The 16,115-nt window shown below is 41.9% G+C and overlaps 2 protein-coding genes across 4 annotated transcripts; both read left to right on the top strand.

The window, feature by feature from the left end:
- Positions 1–4,767: 4,767 nt before the first annotated feature.
- Positions 4,768–8,841, top strand: LOC139391959 (interleukin-11-like). The gene is made up of 5 exons (XM_071139565.1): positions 4,768–4,777; positions 4,931–5,091; positions 5,201–5,296; positions 8,080–8,250; positions 8,519–8,841. The coding sequence occupies exons 1-5, from the start codon at positions 4,768–4,770 to the stop codon at positions 8,681–8,683; spliced, it is 603 nt and encodes a 200-aa protein (XP_070995666.1). The 3' UTR covers positions 8,684–8,841.
- Positions 8,842–11,249: 2,408 nt separating this feature from the next.
- LOC139391974 (serine/threonine-protein kinase SBK1-like) lies at positions 11,250–14,973 on the top strand. Of its 3 annotated transcripts, none has more exons than XM_071139582.1 (4): positions 11,250–11,870; positions 13,152–13,296; positions 13,408–13,610; positions 13,747–14,972. In XM_071139582.1, exons 1-4 carry the CDS (start codon positions 11,865–11,867, stop codon positions 14,551–14,553), a joined length of 1,161 nt encoding a protein of 386 aa, XP_070995683.1. In that variant the 5' UTR covers positions 11,250–11,864; the 3' UTR covers positions 14,554–14,972. The 3 variants fall into 3 exon arrangements, with proteins under 3 accessions (XP_070995683.1, XP_070995684.1, XP_070995682.1); XM_071139583.1 differs by having other exon boundaries at positions 11,506–11,870; positions 13,152–13,232; positions 13,747–14,973; XM_071139581.1 differs by having other exon boundaries at positions 11,650–11,870; positions 13,152–13,610; positions 13,747–14,801.
- Positions 14,974–16,115: the final 1,142 nt, after the last annotated feature.

The raw sequence follows: 16,115 nt of genomic DNA, 5'->3' as shown, positions 1-16,115 counted from the left end.
GGAGGGGAAATGATGAAGCAGGGCGTGATCTGACATCACTTTTTTGACACATCCCCAGATAACAAACTTTGATTCTGGGAATGTTACCCGAAGGTTGTGGAAACGTTCCCTGAACGTTGCACCGATGTTCCCTAAAGGACCAATCATATGGTTTTCTTAATGTTCTTTGAATGTTCTCTTTTGGTTGTATGAAGGTTCTGGGAATGTTCTCTGAATGTTACAAAGTTAGGAACGTTCTGGGAACGTTCTCCGAAGGTTACAAAGTTGGGAACACACACACACACAGGATTACACAATTAAATATGAACAATTAATACACAATTATAATTTCAGTTATCAATTTGTTTTATAAAATGGGTTCGGAGAAATCTGCAATATGATTGGCACACACAGACCTTTACAGACCGAGGCCCGAACTCGGCAGTCCTCACTGCAGGAACTTCATCAACAGTCTCGCTAGGTTCAATCTCTGAGCTACTGGAACACGTATGCTTCTTTTTGCACTTGACTTCAACCTTCCTCGACACTCAACGTCTTCTCGACAGTCATCACTGCACATGCCACCACATATAATTGATCCTCACTTTCGTCACTCTCAATTTCCTCAAGTTCTTCCAAAAGTTCAGCAAAATCCCTCATTCCGTATTCCCTCTTAACCATTTCCACTGTTCTCCTTTCTTTCCCTTGCCCATCTTTTCCTTCACCAGATCTTTCAGAAGCACAACGCCATCCCCTCCACTCCATGTTTATTCATAATACGCTTCACTTTCTTCCTTATTTCCTTTTCCGCCATAATCTCCAATCGCTTCCTTTCTGTAAACATTTCTCTCTGTGCAACCTCTCCAATGCCATCCGTCATCTTGATAGCAGCTCTATGTGGCTTGTAGAGGAGAGTTCAATATTTTTTTGGGGGGGCGGGGAATAAAAACGACTGAACAAAAATATAAATGCAATATGCAACAATTTCAACAATTTGACTGAGTTACAGTTCATAGAAGGAAATCAGTCAATTAAAATAAATGAATTAGGCTCTAATCTATGGATTTCACATGAATCGGCAGGGGCGCAGCCATGGGTGGGCCTGGAAGGGTATAGGTCCACCCACTTGGGAGCCAGGCACAGCCAAGCAGAATGAGTTTTCCCCCACAAAAAGGGCTTTATTACAGACAGAAATACACCTGAGTTTCATCAGCTGTTCTCAGACAATCCCGCAGGTGAAGAAGCTGGATGTGGAGGTCCTGGGTTGACGTGGTTTCACATGACCCGTGTAAAGAAAGTTCTAATAATGTTATTTTATGAGGTTATTTGAACGTTCTCAGAACAATGTGTTTCTACCTTACCAAAATAGCGACGTTCCCTAAAGTTACTTCTTTAATTCTTAGAAAAATTACTTTTCCACAATGTTCCTAGAATGTTCTGTGAAAGTAATTTTTCAAAGAACCGAAGGAGAAATGAAGGAGAACCTTTAGAGAACGTTGCAGGAACATTCTATGCTAGCTGGGCCCCTCCCTTCAACCCATTTCCCACTAGGGGAGGAAGTGGCAGATCTTTGATGACATCATGGCATGCTCATCTCCTTTGTCTGCTCTGTCTGAGTCTCTATCCGTTTGTGTCCATCCATTAAACAACATCAGGCAGAATGCTAGCGGGGAGATCTGACAGTACTTGCTACAGAGTGGGTTGGGTGGGTGTGTGTCGGGTGCAGAGTGGGGACATAGGGTCAGTGCAACTACTTTTGTGGGATTACCTAATTCACTAAAAGAGGAGAATGATATAAAACTCAGATAAAAAGGAATCACTACTTAGCAACCATTTCAAACATCAAACATATCTGATAAATATTAGTTTGGAATCATCTCTTTTAGAGAGACTGCAGCTCATCATATCAGAGTTACAGAGTGGGACAGTTTTTTTAGCGTCTGATTGCATCACTTTTTCAAACCCATGATTATTCCAAAGAAAGGCCTGATAAGAGAACCCAATCAGTAGAACCCAACCGGTTTTAAGAACCCAACCAGTGAACCAAATCAGTATAAAAAACAGTATAAAGAACCCAACTGGCATAAAGAACCCAACCAGTATAAAGAACCCAACCAGTACCCAACCAATGAACCCCACGAGTATAAAGAACCCAAACAGCATGAAGAACCTAACCAGTACCCAACCAATGAACCCAACCAGTATGAAGAACCTAACCAGTATAAAGACCCCAACCAAGCAGTGTAAAGAACGCAACCAGTATAAAGACCCTAACCAACCAGTGTAATGAACCCAACCAGTATAAAGACCCTAACCAACCAGTGTAATGAACCTAACCAGTATAAAAACCTCAACCGGTGTAAAGAACCCAACCAGTATAAAGAACCCAACCAGTATAAAGACCCCAACCAACCAGTGTAAAGAACCCAACCAGAAATAAAGACCCTAACCAACCAGTGTAATGAACCCAACCAGTATAAAGACCCCAACCAACCAGTGTAATGAACCCAAACAACCAGTGTAATGAACCCAACCAGTACAAAGACCCCAAACAACCAGTATAAAGACCCCAAACAACCAGTATAAAGACCCCAACCAGTACAAAGACCCCAACCAACCAGTGTAATGAACCCAACCAGTATAAAGACCCTAAACAACCAGTGTAATGAACCCAACCAGTATAAAGACCCTAAACAACCAGTGTAATGAACCCAACCAGTATAAAGACTCCAAACAACCAGTGTAATGAACCCAGCCAGTACAAAGAACCCAACTGGTATAAAAAAACCAACCGGTATGATGAAAAACAAAGAAAGAAAGTGAACAGCCGTGTTTTGGGAGGGGGAGAGAGGGGGCTTGCGGGGGAGTTCTTCTATGAATGGAGAGGGTGACTCAGGTGATGTGTCATCGTACACATTCTATAAAAGAGAACGTTTGGGTTTGTGAACTCATTTAGGGGGATGAAAGATTGGGGCTGCTGACAGTTTATTTACAACTTTTGGATTTTGGGGTGACGATGAAATGTAAGTATTTCTGATACTACACTATTGACTGGGGATGTAATGTGCCTGCAGGAGGGGGGGGGGGGGGGGGGGGGGGGTATACATTTTGTAACCTGCCAACAATTCTGATTAAAGGTATAATTCAGCGATTTTGCATATTTTGATATTTGTTTCCTTATCTTGAAAGCAGTCTATGGAAAAGGAGTGACCGCAATCCACACGAGCACTTTTGGACCAATTCCTCACGCAAATCAGTCTCCACCATTTAGCACCAAAATATTTCAAACCAAAATAGTCTAAATAGTTTGAGACCAACACAATCCATTTAAGACATGATTTGGGCAAAGTGGAAACAAATAAGCAAATAAATAAATATTTAAAACTACTGACTAGTCAGCTCTTCACGCTGCATCGATTGGAAGGGCTCGTAAGCAAGCGTTTCATGGTAAAGTCTACCAGATGTATTTGGTGCATATGACAAATAAAATGTGATTTTGCTATTTATTCTACTTAGGAGAGTGATACAGGCAGGCACTATAACGACAGGTTTCCAGAAACGGAACTTAGACTAATACTGTTCCACTGTACGTAGACAAAGCTGTGCACTTACAAGCAGCAACGTGTGCAGAATTTCTCAAATACATGGGGGTGTTAGGTCAGCCCAAGGCTACGGGAAACTTCAGTGCAGCGCTTTCTGAATCAGCTGTACAGTATAAATACTGGGTCAGGAATAGCTTTTTGACAGTGCAAAAGGGACATACATTTTTCAAAGAAATGACTGCACAGGAAATGGTGACCTCTAAGGTAACTCTCTTGGCTAAATGTAACATATAACATAACATGTAACATAAGTACAGAATGTTGTTTCTAAACTTAAGCAAGTGTTCCAAGTATTAACCTCTAAAATTCTAAGCGGGGGGTGGGGGGGGGGGGGGGGGGGGTGGGGGGAGTTGCCTAATATTTGGAATTGTTTTAAGATGGATAAGTTATCGATTTAGAATTTTAGGACCCCTTTAGGTGTCTTTTATTTGATAAAACATTGAATTTGGCCTTTACTACTATAACCCATAGAAACACATTGACAATTATAAATGAAAAAGAAAAACAGTAAGAATTGCTACCGGATTATTCTACTGGCAATGTACTGATCATCAACATGTAGCTCAGACAGATTCCATCTCACTCCTTCATGTTCACATGGAATGTAAGATGTCTACCACAACATACTCAGCATTCATCATCAATGACTTGGCTTCAACTGCAATATCGTGTTTAGTTCTGGTTGGTGATCTTTTGAAGGTTTGGTTGCAGTCTGCTGGCTAAGAAAACAGTTGGCATCAATGCTTGTCATTCCGTGATTGGATATCATCAAATGAATCACTAGCCTACTGATTCAGAGCCATAATGCTTGCTAGCAATAACCACATAGTCTAGAAAAGGTTCTTTGAAGTTGTCGGCTTGATGAGTCAATGATGAAACCGTTGCACTCCATGCTGATTGGATGACCCCTTTTCCAAACACAACCTCTTTTTCAACTGGAAGCTATCAGGTCTATGTATTTCCCGTTCATGGCAGCATATGGCATCTCATGTTAAAGGCAAGTTACACCAAAGTGAGGGTGGGGGGGCAAGATAAAATAAATATCTGTTTCCATAATGGTTTCTTGCTCTCTGGGAAGACAAAAACCTGTTACGTGGTAACCAATCAGTGTGTCCACTCACTCAAATGTAGGCCTACCATCATGTGGTCTGGTACCATGTGGTCTGGTACCATGTGGTCTGGTACCATGTGGTCTGGTACCATGTGGTCTGGTACCACCACTTAGCAATTCTTGAATAATAAACCTTTTTTGAATTGTTGATAAATGTTGTGATCTTGAATGTAACACTGATCCAATGCCTCGTTTAATGTAGCTCTCTAAAATTATGATTTATTTCTTATCTCTGCAGTGTGCCTGGACTCCACACAGTCTCTCCTCCTGTTGCTGCTATTAGCCCGGCTGCTTGTCCTTTCGTGGTCACGCCCCACCCAAAAGTGCCCCCTCTGTGCCCATCTGACAGTGATGGTCCAGCAAATGAGAAGCCTGCAGATGCTGACAAGGAATCTACAGGTGAGTGAGTTGACCATAGTTTGGTAGGCACAGCACAGTCATTGCTAGTCAACATACACTCGTTCTGTGGCCATCCAATTGAACTCTTATCCATGTCCTCTTAAATTAGAGTGAAAGTGAGTTCGGCGGTATGGAGCTTACGGAGTACAATCTAGACTCTCTTCCCGAGATGGAGCACACGGCCAATCACCTCAGTTCATTAAAGGTATGTATGCATCTACTTAAGTCCAGTCCTTATTGCATGCTCTCTCTAAATAACTACAGTGTCTTCAGAAAATATTCATATCCCTTGACTTTTTCCACATTTTGTTGTGTTACAAAGTGGGAATTAAATGGATGCAATTGCCATTTCTTGTCTGCAATGTCAAAGTGGAAGAAATAAAACAAATGTATTTTGATTAGATAAGTATTCAACCCCATGAGTCCCCCTGTTAGAATCACCTTTGGGAGTGATTAGAGCAATGAGTCTTTCTGGGGAAGTCTCTAATAGCTTGGCAAACCTGGATTGTACAATATTTGCCCATCATTCTTTTAAAAATTCTTCAAGCTCTGTCAAGTTGGTTAATTATCATTGCTAGACAGCCATTTTCAAGTCTTGCCATAGATTTTCAATCCAAGTTAAGTCAAAACTGTAACTAGGCCGCTCTGTAACATTCAACGTTGTCTTGGGTAGCAACTCCAGTATATATTTTTCCCTGCCTTTTAGGTTATTTTCCTACTGAAAAGTGAATTTGTCACCCAGTGTCTGTTGGAAAACAGACTGAACCAGGTTTTCTTCTAGGACTTTGCCTGTGCTTAAATCTATTCCCTTTCTTGTTATCATAATAAACTCCCTAGTCCTTGCTGATGACAAGCATATCCATAACATGATGCAGCCTCCACCATGCTTGAAAATATGAAGAGTGGTACTCAGTAATATATTGTGTTGGGTTTGCCCCAAACAAAAGGCGACCAAAAAAGGTCATTTCTTTGCCACATTTTTTGCAGTATTACTTTAGTGCCTTGTTGCAAACAAGATGCATGTTTTGGAATATTTGTATTCCTTACAGGTTTCCTTGTTTTCACTCTGACATTTAGGTTAGTACTGTGGAGTAACTACAATGTTGTTGATCCATCCTCAGTTTTCTCCTACAACAGCCATTTAACTCTGGAAGTTGTTAAGTATGGGGGAAAAAAATGTAAAATGTTTAATATCACCATTGGCCTCATTGTGAAATCCCTGAGTGGTTTCCTTCCTCTCTGTTAACTGAGTTAGTAAGGATGGCTGTATCTTTTTAGTGACTGGGTGTATTGACCATCGAAAGTGTAATTAATAACTTCACCCTGCTCAAAGGGATATTCAATGTATGCTTTTTTTTGTACCCATCTACCAATAGGTGCCCTTCTTTGCGAGGCATTGTAAAACCTCCCTGGTCTTTGTCGTTGAATCTGTGCTTGAGATTCACTGCTCGACTGAGAGACCTTACAGATAATTGTATGTGTGGGGTACAGCGATGAGGTGGTCATTCAAACATCTTGTTAAACGCCATTATTGCACACAGATTAAGTCCATGCAACTTATTATCTGACTTGCTAAGCACATTTTTACTCCTGAAGTTATTTAGGCTAGTCATAACAAAGGGGTTTAATGCTAATGTCTCAAGACATTTCAGATTTTAATTTTGGATTCATTTGTAAAAATTTCCTTTACCACAATTGGAAATGTCCTTCAGTCAAGTATTGAATTTCAAGCACAGATTCAACTATAAACACCAGGGAGCTTTTAGAAAGCCTCATAAAGAAGAGCAGTGATTGGTATATGGGTAACAATAACACATCAGACATTGAAAATAGATGTATTAGATGTATGGTTTAATATATTAAACCACCCAGACACATTAAAGATGTCAGTCGTCCTTCTGAACTGAGCTGCAGGACAGGAAGGAAACTGCTTAGGGATGTCACCATGATTCCATTGATCAACAACATTTTAGGGACTTCACAATAATGACCTAAATGACATAGTGAAATATCAGGCCAAAAAAACATGCAAAGACAATGAATCAAGTTGATTCACTCAAACAGTGCAAGATGTATTGGGACTTGTCTGGTTAATGTTTTTCAGATATGTTTGCTTCAGAAAAATGGCAATTAATCCACATATCAGCAATAATGCACAAATCGATACAGATACTTGATCTGAAAGTGATCTGAAAAAACAAGGCACTAAATTATTACTGCAAAAAAAACACAGCAAAATAATACACTTTTTGGCCTAAATTAAAAGCATTATGTTTGGGGCAAATCCAACACAACACATCACTGAGTAACTGCCTCCTTATTTTCAAGTATGGTGGTGGCTGCATCATGGTATGGGTATGCTTGACATCCACAAAGACTGGGGAGTTTTTCAGGATGAAAATAAATGGGAATTTGAAAAGAATAATGGGCAAATATTACACAATACAGGTGTGCAAAGCTCTTATGAGACATACCCAAGAAGAATCACAGCTGTAATCAATGTCAAAGGTGTTCCTAACATGTTAAATACTTATGCAATGACTATATTTTAGTTATTTAATTTGTAGTCATATTTTTTTTATTGGTATAATTGTTCTTCCATTTTGACATTACATAGTATTTTGTGTAGTTTGTTGACAAAAAAGAACAATTAAATACATTTTAATCCCATTTTGTAAGACAACAAAATGTGAAGAAATCCAATGGGTCGGAATACTTTTGCAAGGAGCGGTATACAGTGCCAGTTGTCTGAAAGTGACAAAGTTTTATAAATGTAGTGACTTAAAGCAACATAAATGTATTCCATCACTGCTCAGTTTATTTAATCTATTGGGAGGAATTCTTCAGCGATGCTTTATAAATTCACCAGGAACACTTTTCAGAAACTTTTTTGACGTTGTACTAAATAGGATGTAAGCGTTTAAAACACAGTGTCAAGTCCCCAGTCTTCGGAATTCACACCTTGTCGCCCTCTCTTCCCTCTCCCAGCTAAACGACTCCCTCTCACAACTTTACACGGATCTCATCTCATTTAAACTGCATGTTGACTGGATGATTGACGCCCGAGTCAATATGAGCTTGCCAGTCTCTCCCAAGACACTAGAGGTCGCTAAAGGCCTGCATAATCTCTCAAACTTCTGTTCTACTGCACTACAGCAGGTAGGTAGCGCAATATACTCTGTGTACAGTTCTAAAATTCACTTACGCGCTCAAATTCCAAACCTTATCCATAAGTGAGGGAATATGTAACTGACCATAGATCAGAGTATAGGCTCAATGTACCCAAGCGTTTTAGCTTAGTCACGGTGTGTAAAGAACATCTATATAATATAACACACATGGAAAAGCTGTTTGGGATTTTGATAATTCACTGTGGTATGTTCAGGAGTCATATTTTAGAGTAACCCCTTTTCTTCCCCCATTATAGACTGCATGCCCACTACCCCAGATTTCCATCCCCTCCTTCCCAACACAACTCAAAGCCTGGGATGTGGCCCTCCTCTCCTACGAGATTCCTGAGCGGTTACGATTCTACTGTCAGTGGTCAACCAGAGTGTTGCTCCTCCTTAGGTCAAAGGTTCAGCGCCTTTGACATAAAGTTTCCCGCCATCTAAGTTCCTACTCTGTGCAACAACAAATGCCTTCCTCGAAAGCAGTGCTATCGTATTCAATTTAACTCAAGTTTTTTTGCTGCGGTAAGCACGCTTAACCTACTGTGACTGCGAATTGTGTTCAACTTGAGTATTTAAGATTCAGCTAACTGTAACGTCATTCTTTCAAACATAATGCCCTCTATACGGTCAATTGCTCTTTACCTCTCCCTTTGGTCTTAGCTCATTTATATGTTGAAATGAAAATTCTCCTTCTTTAATATACAGTCATTTGTAACATCCTTATTACAGTGCTGTTACTGAAGAATGTGATTGAATTAGGGTGAACCCTGACCCTAACCCTAAATCTGAATGAGCCTATGACCCTGTTTTGTGTTGTATTTACTGAATGTACAGTTATTTATTAACCAATTGTCTCATATCTGAGACTATTATATTTTTGATGCTGGCATCACATATTTTTTATACACATACATTATCCATGGGATTTACCCATCTAAAATAAAAAGACAGTGATGTATTACCACGTTGTCCTGCATTTCTATACAGCATTCTAAATAAAGGGACATACTGTTCGTGTAACTCACTTGAATTGTATCGACATAATGACTTCATAACACAGTTATAAGGCTTTCATAGCAGCACTCGCTTCCGTCATCATAAAGTGCTTCGAGAGGCTCGTCAAAGACCACGTCACCTCCTCCCTCCTCGACACACTCGACCCGCTCTAATTCGTCTACCGCCCTGACAGATCCACGGACGACACAATCGCCATTGGCACTGCACACTGCCCTCACCCACCTGGACAAAAGGAATGCATATGTGAGGATGCTGTTCATCGACTACAGCTCTGGTCTTCAATCTAAGCTCACCGCAAATGTCACAGCCCTGGGACTGAACTCCACTCGATGCAACAGAGCTGCCGTGGAGATGGCTAAAAACTTCACGTTCCGTGGCGTACACATCTCAGAGGAGCTGAAATGGTTGAATCACGCGGACACTGTGGTGAAGGAGGCACGACAGCAACTCTTTAACCTTAGGAGGCTGAAGAAATTTAGCCTGTCCCCAACGGCCCTCAGTGTTCTACAGGACCACAATCAAGAGCATACTGTCGGGCTGCATCACAGTCTGGTACGGCAACTGACCGCAAGGAGCTACCAGAAGGTGGAAAGCTCAGCCGAACACACGATTGGATGCACACTGCCTGCCCTACAGGACACCTACAACACCAGGTGTCGCAGGAAGGCCAAGAAGATCACCAGGGACACCACGGACTGTTCTCCCCGCTTCCATCACTCAGACACGGACAGTATAGGAGCATCATGGTAAAAAAAAAAATGAAAGACTGGCCCATGGCTTGTAACCCCAGACTATCAGGCTGCAGTAGGTACCCTTTAAATGAAGTGTCACCCAGAACTTTGCTACACATGAACATGTAACACTGAGAACATATTGCTAACACAGCTAAAGTGACAGTACAGTTGTAAGTTGCGAGGCACGGAGAAATGTATCCGCCCCAAGGGGGGCTGGAAGGGTTAGAAAAGATGTTGGGCAGAATAGCTGGCGGTTGGATGGGTGGCGGTGGTTGAGATAGTTGGATAGTTGGCAAGCTGGAGGAAATAGAGTTGGCAGGCAATCAAGGTACGAGAGGATCGCACTATAAAGCTGTTTTGGTGCGTGACCCCCTGCAGCTGTTCGGTTTGTCAAATGAGGGGAGAGAGGGAGTTGGAGAGGAAGACAGAAATAATGAATTCAAAAATAAAGAACGAAAGACAGACAGAAAGAAAAACAAAGACAAAAAGACGGAAAGAAAGACAGAAAGACAGACAGAAAGACAGAGACAGACAGAAAGACAGAAAGACAGACAGAAGGACAGACAGAAAGACAGACAGAAAGACAGAAAGACAGACAGAAAGACAGACAGAAAGACAGAAAGACAGACAGAAAGACAGAAAGACAGACAGAAAGACAGAAAGAAAGACAAAAAGCCAGACTGAAAGACAGAAAGAAAGACAGACAGAAAGACAGAAAGACAGACAGAAAGAAAGAAAGACAGACAGAAATACAGAAAGACAGACAGAAAGAAAGAAAGACAGACAGAAAGACAGAAAGACAGACAGAAAGACAGAAAGACAGAAAGACAGAAAGACAGACAGAAAGACAGACAGAAAGACAGAAAGACAGACAGAAAGACAGAAAGAAAGACAAAAAGTCAGACTGAAAGACAGAAAGAAGGACAGACAGAAAGACAGACAGAAAGACAGACAGAAAGACAGAAAGACAGACAGACAGAAAGAAAGACAGACAGAAATACAGAAAGACAGACAGAAAGAAAGAAAGACAGAAAGACAGAAAGACAGACAGAAAGACAGAAAGACAGAAAGACAGAAAAACAGAAAGACAGAAAGAAAGAAAGAAAGAAAGACAGAAAGACAGAATAAAGACAGAAGGAATGAAAGAGGCACAAAACAGGTGGACAAGTTGAGGGAAAGAGGCAGTCATTTGAAAGCCTGTGATGGAGTGTGTGCCGCTTGTTAAGCACAGGTCACACACAGATGGTTATCCAAGCCCAGGTTTGTCAGAGTGGCATGCCCTCTCTTGCTCCTCTTCAAAGGTGAAATGCAGCAAGAGTGGAGGGAGAGAGAGAGAGTGGAAAATGAGAGAGTGTCTAGATAAGTGTTTGGATTGACACAGGCGTTCATTTGTTGACTGACAGATCAAACTCAAAACATTGACTGGCCTTGGCCTCCACAACAGGGAGGGAAGGCACCAGTGGGAGCGGCTGGCTTTCGACTGATGGGACAGACAGCTCACCAGAGAATCCGGAAGGAGGGAGAGAATGTGGGAGGACTGCGGAGGTGAGGAACAGGGGAGCAAGATAATGTAAGGATTAAAGTAGGGGAGGAGATATCAAAACGCACAAACAGCAGAGATAGAAGAGCCTTTGCCGAGAAAGACCAGACACGGACAACTATTCGACAAGATCTCTAGAGCAAGAACTCCTTTACCTTATGATTGGAAGCGCTACAGTGCAGCTTATGTTTTGTGGAAGCATTTCTGAAAGGTGCACTACTTGGTAGATGTGGGCAGGGATTCAGAGTCACTGCAACCTGTCTGTGAGGAACATCACAATATCAGTGTGAAGTCAACCACAGAGCCAAAATGACAGTAAGTAAGCCATCCTCTCAACCCCATTTTCCTCTGCAACCAAAGAAAGAATTAGGAGCAATGTGTTTCATTCAGCCAATAATCATCAAGGTTTAGGGAGACATTTGTAGAAGTTTTCTAAGATGTTGACTTCTTCTGGAATTGAGTTAATCCAGTTTACCTTTATACATTTTTTTTCCCAAAATGTATTAATAGACAATGAACTTTTATTGCACTGTTATATAAACAAGGGGGGTCCAGTATCTAATGCATGTACTGCCTCCGCTACAATAGTGTGTTTTTCTTGATGACTACGCCAATTACGCCCCCCCCCCCACACACACACACTCACACACACACACACAAATGTACTCATAAAGCTTAGAGTATTTCTATTTCATTGAATTTTCATTTAGGATGAAAAAAAAATGAAATTGTAAATAGCCGGTTAATATTGAGCTGTACAAATGCATGCAACATTTCTGCCTTATACCGATGTGAGATGTCCCTGTTATGTGACAAAATGCTGTCACACGTGTCACTGATACTAGACAGCAGGTTATTAGATACAACCAATTGAATATGTTGTATACACACTATTTGGTAACACTTTATAATACATTGTAAATTATTATACATGTTTATAAATGCTTTGTAAATGATTATAAATGCTATGAAAGCTTATGAATTAGAATCCTCGTAACGCTTGTAAATAATGAAACACCTATTTATTAACAGTTTACTAATGCGTGTTCATGATAGGTTTTGTAACGTGTTGACCCGTTATATTGATTCATATTCATATCAATCCATACGGTTTCTGCTTACACTATTGGTACGGAACGTTCCACTGTTGTAATCCATATTGAGTAGTAGATAGAAGTGGGATAGAGGACAAGACAAGCTTAATCCACAAACCACGCAACTCTCTTTCCCCCAACACAAAGTTACATAACTAAGGTGTTAAATCCATGTCTCTACAGGCTATTCAGGTAATGCCGTGCTGGCAGGGGTCTGGGCTGGGTTTAACCCTGTGGAGCTTGCTATGCCACAGAGATGTACTAATGGAGTGTCTTGGGGTCAATCCGTTCGGCTAATACAGAAAAATCACACAATAGCTCTCCTGGTCCCAATCAATGGAAAAGACAACAACCAATCAGAATAAATCAAAGGCTTTGTTGAAATAGGAGGGTGTCCAAAAACTGTCCATCAAGCCGTTCATAGGGCTATAAAGGGAAGTCTTTACATCTGGTTTAGTGATAAGCATCATGACAGATATCTGTTATGCTCCCATCTCCGCAGGCTGCCACGAGACTATTGGACGAGATGTGCCATCTCACGGCCCAGTCGCTGACATCACTGGAGACCTCGGACCACTTCCAGGTGGTCAAGATGTTAGGGGAGGGGTCGTACGGGAAGGTCATGTTGGCTGTACATCGGAAAAGAGGTCAACTATGGATCTGTTTTAATCATAACCCCAGTTTTCCTGGCCTCATATCTCCAGAATGTCTTTCTTTCTTTTGTTCTGATCACTTTTCTCTCTTTTCCTTCCCCCAAGGCACTCCAATGGCCCTGAAGTTCTTTCCTCGTGATACCACAAATCTCTTCTCCTTTTTGCGAGAGTATAACCTCTCCCTCTCCTTCTGCACCCACCCGTCCCTGACCAAGGCCCTGGGCATTGCCTTCTCCACCCCCTCACATTACGTTTTCGCTCAGCAAGCCAGCCTCTTCGGTGATCTATACGACGTCATTGTCCCTGAGGTATAATATACAGTATGTGTAAAAAAATAAAAAAAACGTCCACGCCCATGAGACATTTGTCAGTGTTCTCTTATAAATCTTTGGTAACTAACAAAATGGGAAATGTAGTTCAACTGTGCCTATGTCTATGTCTCAGGTGGGTGTGGAGGAGGACTGTGTCCAGAGGGTGGTTTCCCAGCTGTGCGGTGCCCTAACCCACCTCCACTCCCTGGGCTTCGTCCACCGCGACGTCAAGCCCGAGAACATCTTCCTGGTCGACGCTGCCTGCCGCTGGGTCAAACTGGGCGACTTCGGCATGGCCAAGGCCACGGGAACCAAGGTACCTGGTGTGTGGTACAGTTCTGCTTACTGTACGCCCGAGGCAGAGATATCAAAGGAGTCGGAGGATAGTAGACATAATACTGCTTCAAAACCAGATGGAGGAAATGGGTTGGACAGCAAGATCAAGCGGGTGTGGGTGTCGGTAGAGGCCAGTACAGACTGCTGGGCCTTGGGGATCCTCATCTACGCCATGCTGACTGGCAGTCTACCCTGGACGCAGACAGCGTCCGACGACCGCTCTTACATCAAGTACAAAGAGTGGTTTGACCAGCAGAAAGATCAAGAAGGTCAGGACGATGAACTAGACCTATGGGGGGGGGGAGGAAAAGACGAGGACATCATGATGAGTTTGGATGAAGACAAGCAGAATCGGAGCAAGAGAAAATCCCATCCGGTCGCCCCCCAGTTTGCCTGTTTCACCCCACTGGCCAGTTCCCTTTTCCTGTCACTACTTCACCCGCAGCCTAGGCTTCGCGGTAGGCCCGACGATGTGCTGGGCTACCTGGGAGGAGACTGGTTGCAGGTGAAGGAGAAGATACAGCTGGAGGAGGAGAAGAAGAAAATGAGAGGGCGCGAGGTCATCAGGAACGAGAAAGAGAGGGAGGGACGGGGAGAGGGATAAAGGAGTGGCGACACACGATCATATGAACTCACAAACTCAGAGGTGAAAGAGACAATATTTTTTGACCTCCCAGAAGACAATACATATCCTCTGATGTGTCACATTGGTGCATAAAAAGACCGTGTACAGTATATAATACCACTACAGTTGCACTTACTACAAGATAAATAGCCATCAAGTCATTGTTGATACTGGATAGCATTTGGGGATAGACACAGCTGCAATTGGCTACTTTAGGGACTTGTAAGCACTTTAAAAGTATCATTTCGATGTGTTCAATCTAGTCAATTCTACGTGTGACTTGATGATGGTGTTTCTGTATTCTAATGTTTTTTTTATAATATGTAAATGTCATCTGAATGTCATATAATTTCTTGTGGTTGGAATTGAGTCTAATAAACATTTTATTCTGAATTATCATTTGGATTAAACTCATAACTTCAACGTTTTCCTGGGCCTGCCTCGCCTAGATTGCTATGATACTTACAGATGTTAAAGTCTTCTCCATTTTGTGTTGATTCTACAGTAAGTTATCTGGTTACTCTACTGTATTAAGTTAAGCAAGAAAATTGACCAGATTTCAGATTTGTTTATTGTATTATTGGACTTGGAAAGTAGAATAACAACTGCGACTGCAAGCACCGCACTAGGCAGAAACTGGTTGAATCATCGATGTTTCCATGTCATTTCAACAACAAAAATGCAATGTGATGACATTGAATTAACGTGGAAAACTGATTTGATTAGCAAAAAGTCGTCAACATAAAGGGAATTCAGTCTTTTTCACCCAACTTTTAACCTAAGTCCAATGACATGGTGACAGGTTTTGTTGATTTCACGTTGAATTCAGGTTAACTCAACCAAACGTAAATCAAAACTAGACGTTGAACTGACGTCTGTGCCTAGTGGGACATGACTATCACTCCATAATGTGAACTCCATGCAGTAGGCAGTCGGCCTTCAACAAGAAGCCATACCTCTTGCCATAGAAGGAACTGGCATTATGATACAACATAAATCTGCTCGTCTGCACAGCAGGGTCCTCCAAAATCCCATAATAATGCACAATGTCAGCAGAACATCATCGTCCCCATTGCAAATGGACGGAAATATGGAGGCCATCTTATGTGTTTGGGACCATCTCACTCCACAAGACGACACAGTGACTGTCATTCACTTATCATGACAAACAAGATCCAGAGAGGATTGGAACAAAATGGCTGCTTGTTATGACACATTTGCATTGTGGTGTGCGAGTAACTGAACACTATGTAATAACCATAATATGACACCCCGGCATGCATAGGCCTACATACAAACACACACCCTCACATACAGACACTAACACTCAGAGTACCAAACACACACAGAGAGATCTTCCCAGGGTGCCACCACAGACATATTTAAAAATAGACCGGACTCAGTTTATTAACCACTACGAATCATCATCCCCAACCCCCTGCTCGGCACCTTTCTCACTCTCTGGCCTACAAAGTTCTCAAACAGGTCACACACAGCATTCACTTAACCCACTCACACACACGTTCAGTCAACATTATCAC

This window comes from Oncorhynchus clarkii, chromosome 32 (assembly GCF_045791955.1).
Source record: "Oncorhynchus clarkii lewisi isolate Uvic-CL-2024 chromosome 32, UVic_Ocla_1.0, whole genome shotgun sequence".
In the NCBI taxonomy this organism is placed as follows: Eukaryota; Metazoa; Chordata; class Actinopteri; order Salmoniformes; family Salmonidae; genus Oncorhynchus; species Oncorhynchus clarkii.
This window is presented reverse-complemented; position numbering and strand designations above follow the sequence as displayed.